The sequence below is a fragment of the Gopherus flavomarginatus genome, chromosome 5, assembly GCF_025201925.1.
Source record: "Gopherus flavomarginatus isolate rGopFla2 chromosome 5, rGopFla2.mat.asm, whole genome shotgun sequence".
Classification (NCBI taxonomy): Eukaryota; Metazoa; Chordata; order Testudines; family Testudinidae; genus Gopherus; species Gopherus flavomarginatus.
This window is the reverse complement of record NC_066621.1, coordinates 50,961,927-50,976,082: the sequence shown is the minus strand read 5'-3', so window position 1 is coordinate 50,976,082 and position 14,156 is coordinate 50,961,927. Positions and strand designations below refer to the sequence as shown.

Genomic DNA, 14,156 nt, shown 5'->3' with positions numbered 1-14,156 from the left:
TTCTGTGTAGTTCCCCTATTTTGAAGTTAAATGCTACTGTGGCAGGTTTCTTTGGTATTTTCCTCTTTACAAGGATGTGAACTTTAATTACATTATGGTTGCTATTACCAAGCAAATCAACTGTAGACCAGATCCTATGTGCTATTTAGGATTAAACCAAGAGTTGCCTTGCCTTGTGGGTTCCAGGACTAGCTGCTCCAAGAAGCGGTCATTAATGGTGTCTAGAAATTTTAGTTGAAATCCCCCATTATTATTGAATTTTCTGTTTTTTGTAGCCTCTCTTATCTCCCTGAGCATTTCACAATTACAGTCACCATTGTGGTGAGGTGGTCAGTAGTATATTCCTACTGCTATACTCTTATTATTCAAGCATAGAATTGCTATCCATAGAGATTCTATGGTACAGTTTGATTCATTTAAGATTTTTACTATATTCAGCTCTATGCTTTCTTTAACATATAATGCCACTCCCCCACCAGTGTAATGTACTGTGTCATTCCTATATATTTTGTATTCCGGCATTACTCTGTCGGATTGATTGTCATTGTTCCACCAAGTTTCTGTGATGCCTATTATCAATATCCTCATTTAATACCAGGCACTCAAGCTCACCTATCTTATTATTTAGACTTCTAGCATTTGTATACAAGCACTTAGAAAATTTGTCGATATTTAGTTGTCTGCCTTCCTATGATGTAACTGAATAGAACTCTTTTGTTTGACTGTTTCTCTTCAGTTCCTGCCTGTACTTTATCAGCTTCTATCGCCTCGTCCTTACTAGGATTTAGAATATCTCCTTTAAGGGATGTGTCTGTCTGAACCTTGTGCTCCTCCACACCTGTCAGCTGTCCCCCAGCCCTTAGTTTAAAAACTCCTCTATTATCTTTTTAATTTTACAAGCCAGCCTGGATATCTGGCCTGAACGGAAGCATCTTCCAATAGGAGCATTTTAGGAGTGTTGCCAGGTTAGGAAGACTAACAAGACTAACAAGTACCCACTGTACTGGCTTGTGGGAGCACAAGCCAGAACTACAAGGGACAGTGGCAGATCGTATCAGTTTATAGCTCCTGTTTGGACCAGCAAATGAGGATATGATGGGCATCTTTCTGTTTGCAGCTTCTTCAGAACATGTCTTCATACAAGCTAGCAAAATCATGTGCTGGTCGTAGAAACGAGGCCTGAATCACAGAACTAGGTCAGGGATGTTCTGATATGGGGCTCTGGTTCAGGTCCATCTTGAATAAGAAATCAAACATTAAAATTGTAACAGGAAAAAGAAGACACTCACTGGAGGAGTCCTCAGCTCCCCTTCATATTTTCCCCATGCTTGGCCTACGTGATAAATGGCCTTTTATTTTTTCATAATCTAAAAGGGACTAGTAATCGTAAGGTCAGATTATTTCTATCACTGGTGGGTTGAAAGTTGGTAGGAAGGACGGCTTTGTGGATAGGTTATTGGGTTAGTACTCAGGAGACTTGAATTCAATTCTAGGTTCAGTCACAGACTTCCTATGTGATCCTGGGCAAGTCTCCTTAATCTTCCCTAGGTCTCTCTTCCCCATCTGTAAAACAGGAATAAAACCATGCTGCTTCACCAGAGTGAACTGGATAAAAATCCATTAATAATTAAGCGTTGTTCAGATGCTCTGGTGATGAGAGCCTAATAAGTACATAGCTAATACAGCATTTTTTTCTCACTAATTTTGGACCTCAAAATTGCCTTATTCCAGTTGCCATCTTGCCATTCTTTCCCCCTGCAGTTCTGATTGGATTTCAGAAGCCACATTCACCATGCTGCTTTATACCAGGGTTTTCTCTGTAGGTGCTCATCACTGAGGTATCCCGGTCTCCAGTCATGCATGGGTTTAGCCTCTTCACCCCTGAGAGGTGGTATCAGCCTCATTTTAAAGAGGCTGAAAGTGGGACACTGAGGTAAAGGGGCTTGCCTAAGGCCACCCAAGGGTGTGTGGTAGCACTTAATGGAGTTACATACACACCTATGAGGAATCAAAATCAGGCCCTAATATGCTAGGGAGGGGAACCTGAGGTACAGACTTTGTGATGGAGGGCATTAGGCATTGGCCTTTAAACCTTCTGGAGATCTGGGTTCAAATCTTGATTTTGGCCACAAATAAAATAAGATTAGTTGATTGTGTAACCCTAGAGACTATTGGCCTGCATGACCACCACCACAATCAACTTTCCCCTTCCCTCACACACATTTGGCAGTCACTGCTCAGAGGCCTGGGACTGGAATAGAGGAGGATGCAGCACATCAGTACTGAGGTTCGTGGCTGGAGTTGAACAGAGAAATGGTAACACATAACAGTCCCACAGAATCACAGTTTAAATTATTGCTGTAGAAAATGTAGCCCTACCTACGATGCCTTAGCCCTAACTTTTGGTGTCTGAAAGACTAATGTGGTGTTTCCATAAGGAAGAGAATGCCAGTTCTAAGGGATCTCTTTGTAACCCCACCTTTAGTCTCCCAAAGATTGTATTCAAAGCTCAGCCCTTGAGATTCGCTGAGCAAGAAGGAGAAGAAACATCTGATGGCAGCAAGTAAGACCACCTGTCCTCGGCCATGACAAAAATGGGAACTTCCCTATGAGGCAGAATCCTCTCTGGGTGACTGAGAGGAGGTGATACTTTGCGGAAGCCAGCTGTATGCAAGTGGCAAGATAAATGTTGTCTGGCAATTGCTTGTTTTTATCCACTGTCAGAAGAGTCTGAATGCTTCGCTAATAAGCAAAAGAGCACGTGGTTCTCCTTACACAAACAGTCACAAGCTCTCCTGTGCATGCACACATGCATGTTATGCTTGGTGCCTTGAGAACACTCGAGCGGGGTTCTGCACCATAGTTAACATTTTGAATTTGTCTCTTTCAGGTGCAGAGGATGTGCGCCTCTAGGCGGATACTGCTGCTCGCACTCACCTTCCTGGCATACACAGTGGACTCCACATCGGCATATGGCACTGCTGAAACGCTCTGTGGTGGGGAACTAGTAGACACATTGCAGTTTGTCTGTGGGGACAGGGGCTTCTACTTCAGTAAGTAGCTCTGGCATTTTTTTGTGTTGCATTGACTGGCTACTTGCGGATCAGGGAAGCTGGAGGAGCATGCAGCAGGAAACATTCTCCTCCAAAGATACATTAGTGCAGACACAATCACACATGCTTCATCCCTGTGGATGAACAGGCGACTTCTAAGAGCACTGGTCCTATGTCCCTGCTGGGCAGCTCACACTACTAGGATTCAGCTCATTTCCAGGGAGACAGCTCATTCTAAAGATCTCTCTGACTGGAGGTGCCATATTGGGTGCTCTGGTATCAATACCCCCATGTGCTGACCGAGCATTAGATCTAACATAACTTACCCTGGCTCAATGCACCACCCAAAAAGTGAAGGCTATGGGAAATACACTAGCAGTTGTGATAAGACACAAGGGCATAGATTCTCTACTCTCTTGCACTTTTGTGTCATCACTTACATGAGTATAAAGTGGAAGGTGTCAAATGTTACACAAATCAAAACTGTAGCATCTTACACCTATTTTGTGCAGGTATAAGCGACTATGCAAGGAGCAAGACTGGGGAATCAGGCCCCAAGTGTGATGAAGACTCTACCATACTGGAGGAAGCCCTTGTTTTTCTTGCATGTGGCTGTGCCAGAAGTGTCAAAAGGAAGCTGCCTTTTAAGCTAGGAGTATTCGCTGGGCAGAAAACTCCCATATCCGAGGTGGAGCAGGGAGATTGCTGGGAAGTTGATCACAGTGGTGCAAGAATGCAATTGCCATAATGATTTTCCCAAGTCATTTTCTTATTACTACATGCTCAATCTGTGCCCTACATGTGTGAAAGCTTGTACATACACACACATCCAATCAGACATTCCGCATACAGTTTTATCTGAAGTTTATGGACAAAAGTTGCCAATAACAATATAAATTGATTTAAGAGGAAATACTCATTTTTCCTTTTATCTGTGCAGCTCTGGTTGTCTGTATTTGTCTTTTTCTGGCCACTCCCAGTGAATTTCAAAGTCCCCAAGCATGGACAATGCCCCACTGCTGACAATAGTGGTTAACAGTTCTTTCTCACCCTGTTGCTCTACAACTGGTGTAAAAAAAAAATTGTTTAGCTGCTGGCATGCAGGGCAAAAATGTCTTCGGTGGCATTACTGGAAGTATATAGAGACCCAATCACATCAAACTTTCCTTAACAATATCACATCATTTTATCCCATTTATATTAGCAGCTAAAGGATTCAACAACTGTGAGGTATAGGAGGGAAAGGAGAGGAAGAATGAACATACTGCGGTTAGCACCAGGCCGTTTTCCTCACGTAGACAGGGTCACACTTCATCCCTTCAGCCTTACATTGGGCAAATTCATTTCTGCAATGAGGATGCAGCTCCACTGGTTTCAGTAGAGCTGCACCCTGAATTTATCGCAAGAGTCTTGTTTAAGTGTTTCAGTCAAAGAAGGCTATTTCTCCCTCCCTCAGTTAAAGAATATTTACATCTTGCTATTTGCTTGCTGACTGAACTGCTTTAATCTAATTACAGGAGTAACACTGAAAGACAAGTATAATTGGTAGGAAGATGGCCAAGAGAGGTAAAGGTAGATGAACTAATGAATTTGATGCAGATAGCAAATGCACTCCCTGTTATAAATTCTCCTCTCCCTTACCTCCAATCTGACTTTGAGAATTGCTACTAATTAGCTTATCTAAATTGGTAACCAACTGTACAGGATTTATTTTGAGATACAGGGGAAATTTGCTTTCTGAAATATTGATATCTCAATCTCAGTTTTCAGGGGGAAGGGGAATTGATAATTTAGAAAAGAACCCAAATCTCAGCTTTGAATCTCCACCCCCAAAGTGTTTTGATCTGAACTTTGAGGTTTGGTTCAGCTCAACTGATGTCGCATCAGCTCTATTGTTTTGCCTCATCTCACAGGAGCAGAAGGAGGTTCCAAAACTTTAATAATGCAAGCCACGTTGAGATTATCTCCTGGACCCCTCACCTGCAATTTGTGGTGGTATAGAATCATAGCATCATTGAACTGGAAGGGACCTCGAGAGGTCATCTACTCCAGTCCCCTGCACTCAAGGCAGGGCTAAGTGTTATCTAGCCCATCCCAGAAAGGTGTTTGTCTAACCTGCTCTTAAAAATCCGATTCCACAACCTCCCTAGGCAATTTATTCCAGTGCTTAGCCATCCTGACAGATAGTTTTTCCTAATGTCCAACCTAAACCTCCCTTGTTGCAATTTAAGCCCATTGCTTCTTGTCCTATCCTCAAAATGTTAAGAGGAACCATTCTTCTCCCTCCTCCTTGTAACAGTCTTTTATGTACTTGAAAATTATCATGTCCCCTCTCAATCTTTTCTTTTCCAGACTAAACAAACCCAATTTTTTCAATCTTCCCTCATCGATCATGTTTTCTAGACCTTTAATAATTTTAGTTGCTGTTCTCTAGACTTTCTCCAATTTGTCCACGTCCTTCCTGAAATGTGGTGCCCAGAACTGGACACGAGACCCAGAACTGGACACAATATGGTGCACTGTCCCTCGACTGGCTGTCCCAGTGGCACAGCAGTGTAATATTAAGAATGTATTTTTAGCTGCACTGGTGTGATTGAGCAGCTGATCATAAACTGTCACCATGTCACCAGCTGCTTCTCTGCTGACCACTAGCAAGTGCTCCAGGGGCTGCAGTTCTGGAAGCCAGTTTGGAGCACTTCCTTTCTGTTGGTTAGCTTAGCTGAAAGAGTTTGCAGTTCTAATTACTCTTTCTGTTCTCCTCTTCTGCCTTCCACGTTTCCTTCTGTCAGCAGACCACATGCCAAAGTTCTGCTGAGACTATAGGACCAGAAACTTGCTTTACTAGCCAATTGTGAAGAGGATAACTCTGTCTGGGTCTAACACCTCTTCCTCTCTGTCTATATATAGTTGAGTGTCTGTCTCTCTCCTTTTGTGCATCTTTCTCCCCTCCCCCTCTCTGGGGAGGAAGGGGAATGGGGCTTTTGTTTTGCTGACATACAGACCTCCTTTCACCTCAAGTAACCCTTTCTTTCAGTCCAAAAATAAAAACACTTTTGAAGGCAGATAAGCGGTTTCATGCCAAGTGGCAAATACTCTTTTCTCTCAATTTTTCTGAAGAGTTCCTGTGCCCAGAGAGAGGAGATAAAACCAGCCCAAGCCCATATTAATCCTTTACCACCTAACAAGGGGTGCTTCATAGGACCCGCAATGTAAATTAGATTACACCTGGCAAGTCATGGGAACATGTCACTATACTGAGACAGTGGGCACAGAGGAGCATAGCACAGAAACATGCTTATTAGCTCTGAAAAAGCCCTCAGTGGCATCCGAGTTAGAATGCACTCTAATGCTCTAAGGAACTCTCTCTTTAGTTTATCTACTGCTCGTTGTGCTGAACTGAGTATTCGGAAAATTCTGGCTTTACTTTTCAAAACTGGGGCCAGATTTTTCATAACTGCTTAGCACCGAGCAGCTCTCATTGAGAACACTGGCTGCTCAGCATGCCGTTTAAACAGTGCTTAATTTGTAATGAAAGAGGTGCCGGGGCTCAAGCAATTAGGTGCCAGGGCTCAAGCAATTTTTTTTTTTTTTTATTTTCATAACTGATGCAGCAGGCCCAGAAGTGCTGGGGCTACGAACTGCCAAGCCTAGAGGTGCTGGGACTGAGCTCTGGCAAGCCCCGGCACAAATTAAGCACAGCATTTGCATGCATACACGGGAGGTGAACCTGTTGGATAATCTGGCCCCAACACACTGATGAGCTCCACCTGCATCTATCAGAGAAAAGTCTTAACATTAAAATGTGTCAACTTATTTCATGCATTGCTTCTCTTCCAGCACTGGGATTTTCATAGGAACCCCCTGCTATACATCAGTATGAAAGGAAATATTTTTTAAAAATCAATTAAAACTAATGCACTAAGCAGGCATCGCTGAGAGGCACAGCACTGTGGCATTTATGTGCCTCCATTAGCCCTGGTTGCTGTAGTGTCTGAGCACCTCTCAAACATCCTGGGCCTGATTCTCCATTGCCCTGCACTGTGTTATTGCCATTTGCACCAGTGCATGGTAGATGCAAGATCCCATCAGATCAGAATGGCAACACTTTACACCCATGTTAAACAGGTGTCATTGCCAATACAAGGTGCAAAGCAATGGAGAGCTGGGTCAGATTGTCAGTGTTGAAACAAATTTAAATGGTGGTGCCTAGTTAGTTACCAGAGGAACATTTCTGCTGGGTTGTTAGTACAGAAGGATGACACACTGAGTCAGTCCTGGTGCTAGTGTTGCTTCACTGAGGGGACGAGATAGCTGAGATAAATCATCTCTTTTTATATAAACCATAAAAAAGTTTTGCACTTTTAAAAATACTTTTGCTTTGTCTGGTATGGTTTCTCTTGTCTACTTAGACAGTAAGCTCTGTGGGACAGGGTTTGGCATTGTCTGTGTAGCATGCAATACTATGGAGTCCGGATGCTACTGTCGCCCAACAGCGATAAACGGAAACGGAGAGGATGTACTTGCTGCTCCTCAGGGTCCCAATCCTGTAGTCCTTACTCCTGAAGAAAACTCTGTGAGAAAGCCCACTGATGTTTAAATGGGATTCACATATGAATGAGATCTTCAGGAATAGTCCAAAGGCAACAGTTCTTCTGGGTGTACTCCTAACTCCAGGCATTGAACTCCCACACCCTTTAGATATTTTTTGGTTTAAGCCAGTGGTTTTCAACCTGTGGTCTGCGGACTCCTGGGGATCTGCAGACTATGTCTAAGATTTCCAAGGGGCCTACACCTCCACTTGAAATTTTTTAGGGGTCTGCAAATGAAAAAAAGGTCGAAAACCACTGGTTTAAGGTGATGGGAGAAGGTGGAGGGATCAGAGATGTTTCTCTCTGTTCTGCATGGAAATGAGCTAAAACCTTAATATTTAAACCTAGATCTTGTGCACCCCCAGGGGAGCAGGGTTGAGAGAATATTTTGATCTGGGATTCTGCTTCAGCTCCTCTCCATTTCTGTATTTAGCGAGAGAGGATGCAAAGGTGTTTTGCGGTGTGGAGAAAAAAGAGTTCTGAGATGTGCAAAAAAATGTACATCCTCCTTCAGCTGGTACCATATATGTGTTTTTTTTCCCTCCATCAAATCATTTCAGGAGGAAATTTGGGGAGAGACACTCTGAAAACATTTTGCAATGAAAACTCCTATGTCCCTGTCACAATGTAGTATAAACCTCTCCGCTTTGTAGCCAGGTCCTCTGCTGGTGTAGATCAGTGGAGCTTTTGTCAATTTATACCAGCTGAGGTTCTGGCCCTAGCGGTTAAGTGATTTTGCAGGACTTTTGGACTGTTCTTGTATTTGAGCAAGACACTGGTGAAGATTTTCCTCTGAGGCTGATGAGAGGAGAGAGTGGCAGAAAACCAGCTCTCTAAAACAAGTTGGATGTCAAAACACCAAACCCTGTGTGAATGTTTTTGAGAGAGTTTCCAACTCACTGTTACCCTGACCCTCCTACAGTCCACCACAGGGCTGCAAAGGCAGCATTTGAAGGCTATCCTTCTGACCAGGAAGCTTTGTGCACCAGTAAGAGTGACTGCACTATGAGCAGGATGATGGTGATTTAGGCCCAGAGGCATTAGAATGGGGAGTGCAGGGCCAAGAGTCTGACCTCAGCAGGAGCAAGGGATTCCTGCTATTAGCAAAAAAACAGAACCAGGAAGAGGGGTGGGTAGAAAGGAAGACCTGGATCTGGAGTTGTTGGAATGGAGGCCAGTGGAGAAGGGGGGTATGGGGGTGGTGTCTGACTTCTCTGTAAACAACAGCTCCTGTTTCCTCCTTTCCAACAGCTGATAAGAATTTAGCTCTTTCCAACAGCCACTTATGCTGACAGGGCACATTCTTTCTCTCTGCCATTCCTCACAATAACACTAGGAAAAAGAGGGGCGGGGGGAAGCTGCTGCTGGGTGGGGGAAGGGGCAGGCGTGGGGACTGAGACAATGGCTGTGGCTGCCCAGCCATCTGACAAAGGCTCTCTTGTTGGTCTCTACATTCCTCTGACAGGGGAGAGGGGATTGTTTACACCCAAAGTCTCATTCCATTTGGCTTGGTGCTTGACTGATTGGAGAAACGGGGAGAGGGCTCCAGAGAATCCTAAAATTTCTCCTGCGTGTGGCACGCAAAAACCCAGCGTGTACACACTGTTCCTTCCCCACACAGCCATGAACAAGTACATGCATTTCCCCCACTCCATGCAAAGATGTGCATTTCCCCCCACATACATACAGCTATTCACATAGAGTCACAGGACTGGAAGGGACCTCGCGAGGTCATCTAGTCCAGTCCCCTGCACTCATAGCATTATCTAGACCATGCCTGACAGGTGTCTGTCTAACACACAGTCTCCTTTATGCATACATACATTTGAGCGCATATATGGGTAAGTGCTAGCAGCAGTTTTGATTGAGAAGCTGATAGAGGGGTGGAGCCAGAGAAATTTAGGGATGACCAGTCTAGCAAACCTGTCCCCACTTTGTGGCTGGTGTCCTGGGGCTGTTTGAATTAAAGGAACAGGTCAGCCAGTACCTCTCCTCCTCCGTGAGCTCTAAAAACAAGCTCTGAACATTAGGTGCTACTCTGGTCAGTCTGCTTTCTCCAGATACCAGCTCTCCAGCAATGGGCTTCCAGACCAGCAGCATGACCCAGTGACACTTGTTGCTATGTCACACTCCTATGAAAAGCAGAAAGGTGGTCACCTGACATCTGCCCAGCCACGCCTGCCACACTCACTTTGATTTGGCAGATCTGAATGTAGGTGACATGAGCAGGACTGGATCTTCTTCCTTCAGCTTCTTACTATGTCACCTAGGATATGCATGTGCATACACCCATGTGCCTCCTGAAGTAGCACTTGTTTCACATCATACTAAGGGAGAGGGAAGAAGTGCTATCAAAAATCCTGTTTGCTACTTACATACATGACAAAGCTGAAGCCTGCAGTTACTCTGCAGATATTTGCTGTGCGGTGTAAGTATTAGTAATAGTAGAATCTACATGACTATAATAATGTTACCTAGCTCTCTTTTCATCAGGAGATCTCAAAGTGCTTTACAAAGGAGGGCAATATTAGCTGCATTTTACAGGTGGGGAAACTGAGGCACAGCAAGGTGAAGTGATTTGCCTGGAGTCACCCGGAAGCCCAGTAGCTAAGTGACTGAGCACAATCACTTTTTCTTGCTGCAAATCAAAGCAAAAATCCATGCAGAAAATTAGGCACCTAAGTAGCACTGGCCTGATTTTCCCACAGATGCTCCATAGCTCACACTGAAGTCACAAGGAGATGCAGGTGCCCATCACCTCTGAAAACATTGACAGAGACGATGCATAATACTTTGCTATGAAATGCACTTGCACTGCTCCAGCAGCGTTCATGTGAGCTAATGTTACTGCTAACTCTGCTCATTCTATAACATACTTCAAACCTTCCCAGGCGGGCTCCAGCTCGGGTGTGGAGTGATCGACGAGAGGTCCTGTTTTTAAATGATAATAAAAGTGTAGGGATTCTGGGTAACCTGGTATATGTCACCAGTACTGGAGGTCGATTTCAGAGGAGCATGCCCAGTAATCATAGGGCTTTAACGGAATGATTGATTTATGGAGCAGGAAAGGAAGCAGGTCTCCTTGTGAAAATACAATCATTAGTTAAATAGAGAACACAAGGGGAAAGGCAAACATTTAACTCTTGCACTAATGTGGGAGTGAATGGCTGCTGATCCCTCCTCCTTCACCTCTGCCAAGGAATAAATTCCCTACAATAGTGCATTTCAGTGTGGTAATACAGCAACCCAACTTCCTCACGTGTTTCAGTGACATTAAGGCAAGAGGCCACAGATGGGCCCAAAGCCAAAAAATTTACCCTTCAGTCAATGAATAAATCACATTAGGGAACTAACACTCACCCCAACCTAGTCCAGCAGTGTTATCACCCTTAACTAGACATTTCCTGGCTTCTGTTGCCTTTGGGTCATTATCTAGCAGTAGTTTCTGGTACTGAATATCCTTGTTTGTTGTTTTTAAAAGCACTAAATCTTTCATGAAAGGTTGTAGTGGCTTCTGGTGAGATTCAAATCCCCGGCCATCATACAATTATGTAATTGGAAATGTGTCCTATCATAGGAAAATAGTTGGCAGCAAAGTGAGCAAGGAAAACAGCAGGCAGACAGTTACACAGCAGATAACTTTGCAGATTCTCAGGGTTTTCAAGTGTTTTTGTTTGTTTTCTTTTTGGTGGGAAAGGCATGTTGAGGTTGGGAAAAAGGATTGAAGAATGGAAGGTGGAAACAGCAGAAGCAAAAACACAAGGCCATATTGGACTGCTCACCTGCCAAACTAAGGGTGGGAATTTCAAGAGTGTCTGGTGCTGCATTGACTTCAATGGGAGCAGAGTTAGGCCAATGATGTGTATTTCCGAGAATCCCACACAACTGTGTGAAGTAGATATTGGTTAATATTTTCCAAAATGCCTAAGTCCCATTTTCAAAAGCAACTTAGGCTGAAATTTGCCAAGAGATTTAGGTACCAAGTTCTCATTGAAATAAGTAGGAGTTAGGTGCCCAAATACCTTCTTGAATCCCACACTCAGGCTTCTAAGTGTCAGTAAACTTTAATGGCATTTAGGCTCCTAAGTTACCTAGGTGCTTTGGAAAATATACACAACTGACAGCTAACTTCTCTCTTTGAAAGAAATGTTAAGTCTTTAAAACATAATCCCTTCCCCCAACCTTATGCACTTCAGCACCTTAGATCAGAAATGCGGACACAGCCTTCCACTAGTGTGAATGTGAATGGAGTACTATCCAAAAGGGTCACTTTGCTTTACCCTCTCCCCTTCCTGGAATCATAAATATGCTATATATTCGAGCTGTTCCTAGCTTTTCAGACAGCAGGGACAGTGCAGTACTTAGATTCTCCTAGATTTCAATTGCTTATAGGAACTAGTCCAGTGTCTGTAATAGAAAAGGGGACATTTGTCATGTTAGCTCTCCAGCAGCTGAGTATGATCAGTTATCCAGGTAAATGCTTGGCCAGCTGTGGATCCCTTCTTAGTATGAACTCAGGTAGGGAGCGAGTATTCCCTCCCTCTCTGCATAGGCCTGCATTTACCATAGACCAGGGGTGGCCAAACTTACTGATCCTCTGAGCTACGTACGATAATCGAGGGCTGGGCGTGCTTGGTGGGGCTCGGGGCTTCAGCCCGGTGGTGGGGCTAGGGTTTTCTGCCCTGTGAGGAAGTGGGTCTCGGGGCTTCAGTCCCACAGGAAGCACCTCTCGGGGCTTGGGGCTCCAGCTCCACTCCTGCTGAAGCCCTCAGCCCCAGCCCTAGCAAGTATGCCCCATGGGGCTGAAGCCCTGCCTGAGAGACCCCCTAGCCCCACCACAGAGCAGAAGCCCTGAGTTTCTCCCCAGCCTCTGACAGTCTGGTAGGTGGAGAATGGGGAGCGGGGAGGATGAGGGCCACCACGAGTCTCATTTTAATTGTAAAAGAGCTGCATGTGGCTCACGAGCCATTGTTTGCCTACCCCTGCCATAGACCTTGATGGGAGTTAAGCACACACAGAGAAGAGTACATCCACTGTATCTGTAAGTGAGGCATCTACCTCTCTCCCTTCCAGCTGCATTTACTGTTTACCTGCTGATTAGTGGGTATTACAAACTGGAATACATGCACAGACTCACCAATAGGACAGGTAGCTCATTAAGGACACATCCATTGCAGTCATGGGGTTTTCCCTAGAGATAGCAAGGCACTAAAATGCACCCTTTTATGTCCCACGGCTGGCAGCCAGTCACAGAGAACTGGCCAATACTTCTGACTTCTGATGCCAGGGGACTGGCTCAACCAATCAGGGTAGGGCTGGGGTTGGAAATTAGAATTAAATGGGGGAGCCACAGTCCTAAGCATGGGGCTGAGGGAGAGGGCTCTGCCTTTAAATACAACAATCCAAATGCAGGGGGTTCACATGCCACCAACATTTTAATGAGAGAAGAACTTCCAACAATGCTTGTCTTTTTCCCTTCACTGAACTTTTCTAGGGAGACAACCATCCTTCTAACCTTCACAGCTCGCTGATTAAAGGTCGGGCCTGAAATGTTTTCTGAAAAGAAAAAAAAATAGTTCTTTTTAAGTGATTCCAGAAGCTGGGCTAGATGTTATGAGTCAGCAAAGTCCCCTATAGCAGCTCAGATTCACTCTGGTGCCTTACTTGTTCTAGTGACCTTAAAAATGTGGCTGTGCGGCGAAGGCAGAAAATGGGGATGTCAGATGAAAAAGGACAGAGGTTGTGTTTTTTGTTTTAGTTTTAAAAGCAATTAAACTAGTGGTATGTCTCCAGGGGCTTCCTTTCGTACTACATATTTACTGTACATCATCAACATGAGAGTGTGTGTGTCTAGGCAGAGTTGGCAGGTTATTCTTTAATGAGTCTGAAGAATGCTCGATGTAACTAAGACCCCAGTCTGGCAAAGCACTTAACTTTAAGCTCATGAAGAGTCCCACTGAAATCCTGCACATGCTTAAGTGTTTTGCTGAACTTGGATCTTTCTGCACACTTCTCTGTGCCCATGAAAATGAGAAGTGCAAGTAGCCTGCCGTGTTTGTGTTCTGACTGGGGAAGTGGAGTGGAATTGGTATACTGTTTCTAGATCACCAGCTCTTAACATCTCTTGTACCAGGATGTTGTCCCCTTTCCCACTGTGGCGGGGCAAAGACTCACCGCCCTGGCGCCTCCTGCTGTTAGTCCTGGGAATTAGCTCTTCCAGTCTGGAGCACCCTCTCACCTGCTGCTGGCCCCCATGTCCCTCCTGGACCACAGTGCCCTTTATATCAGGGTTCTGCCCCCTAGCAGCAACCTACAATCTGGGTCTCCCCACCCAGAGGATCCCCCAACCCCCTATTCCCACCTTGCCTCAGTGGCTACTGCTAGTCATCATCTAGCCCCCACTTCCTGGGGCAGACAGCAGTCTGTAAATCACTCATCATCGGCAAGGGGGGTTGGACCAACTCCCTCTGCCTATATCTGGGCTGCCCCTCTGCAGCTCCAGTACCCTTTGTGG

General features: G+C 44.8%; 1 protein-coding gene across 1 annotated transcript in view; it reads left to right on the top strand.

Moving 5' to 3' along the window:
• Positions 1-14,156, top strand: part of IGF2 (insulin like growth factor 2) — a 31,541-nt gene that overhangs the window by 13,264 nt on the left and 4,121 nt on the right. Inside the window, exon 2 of the mRNA XM_050953768.1 lies at positions 2,891-3,053. Within this exon, the coding sequence (XP_050809725.1) occupies positions 2,891-3,053 (163 nt within the window). The remainder of the gene's footprint in view (positions 1-2,890; positions 3,054-14,156) is intronic.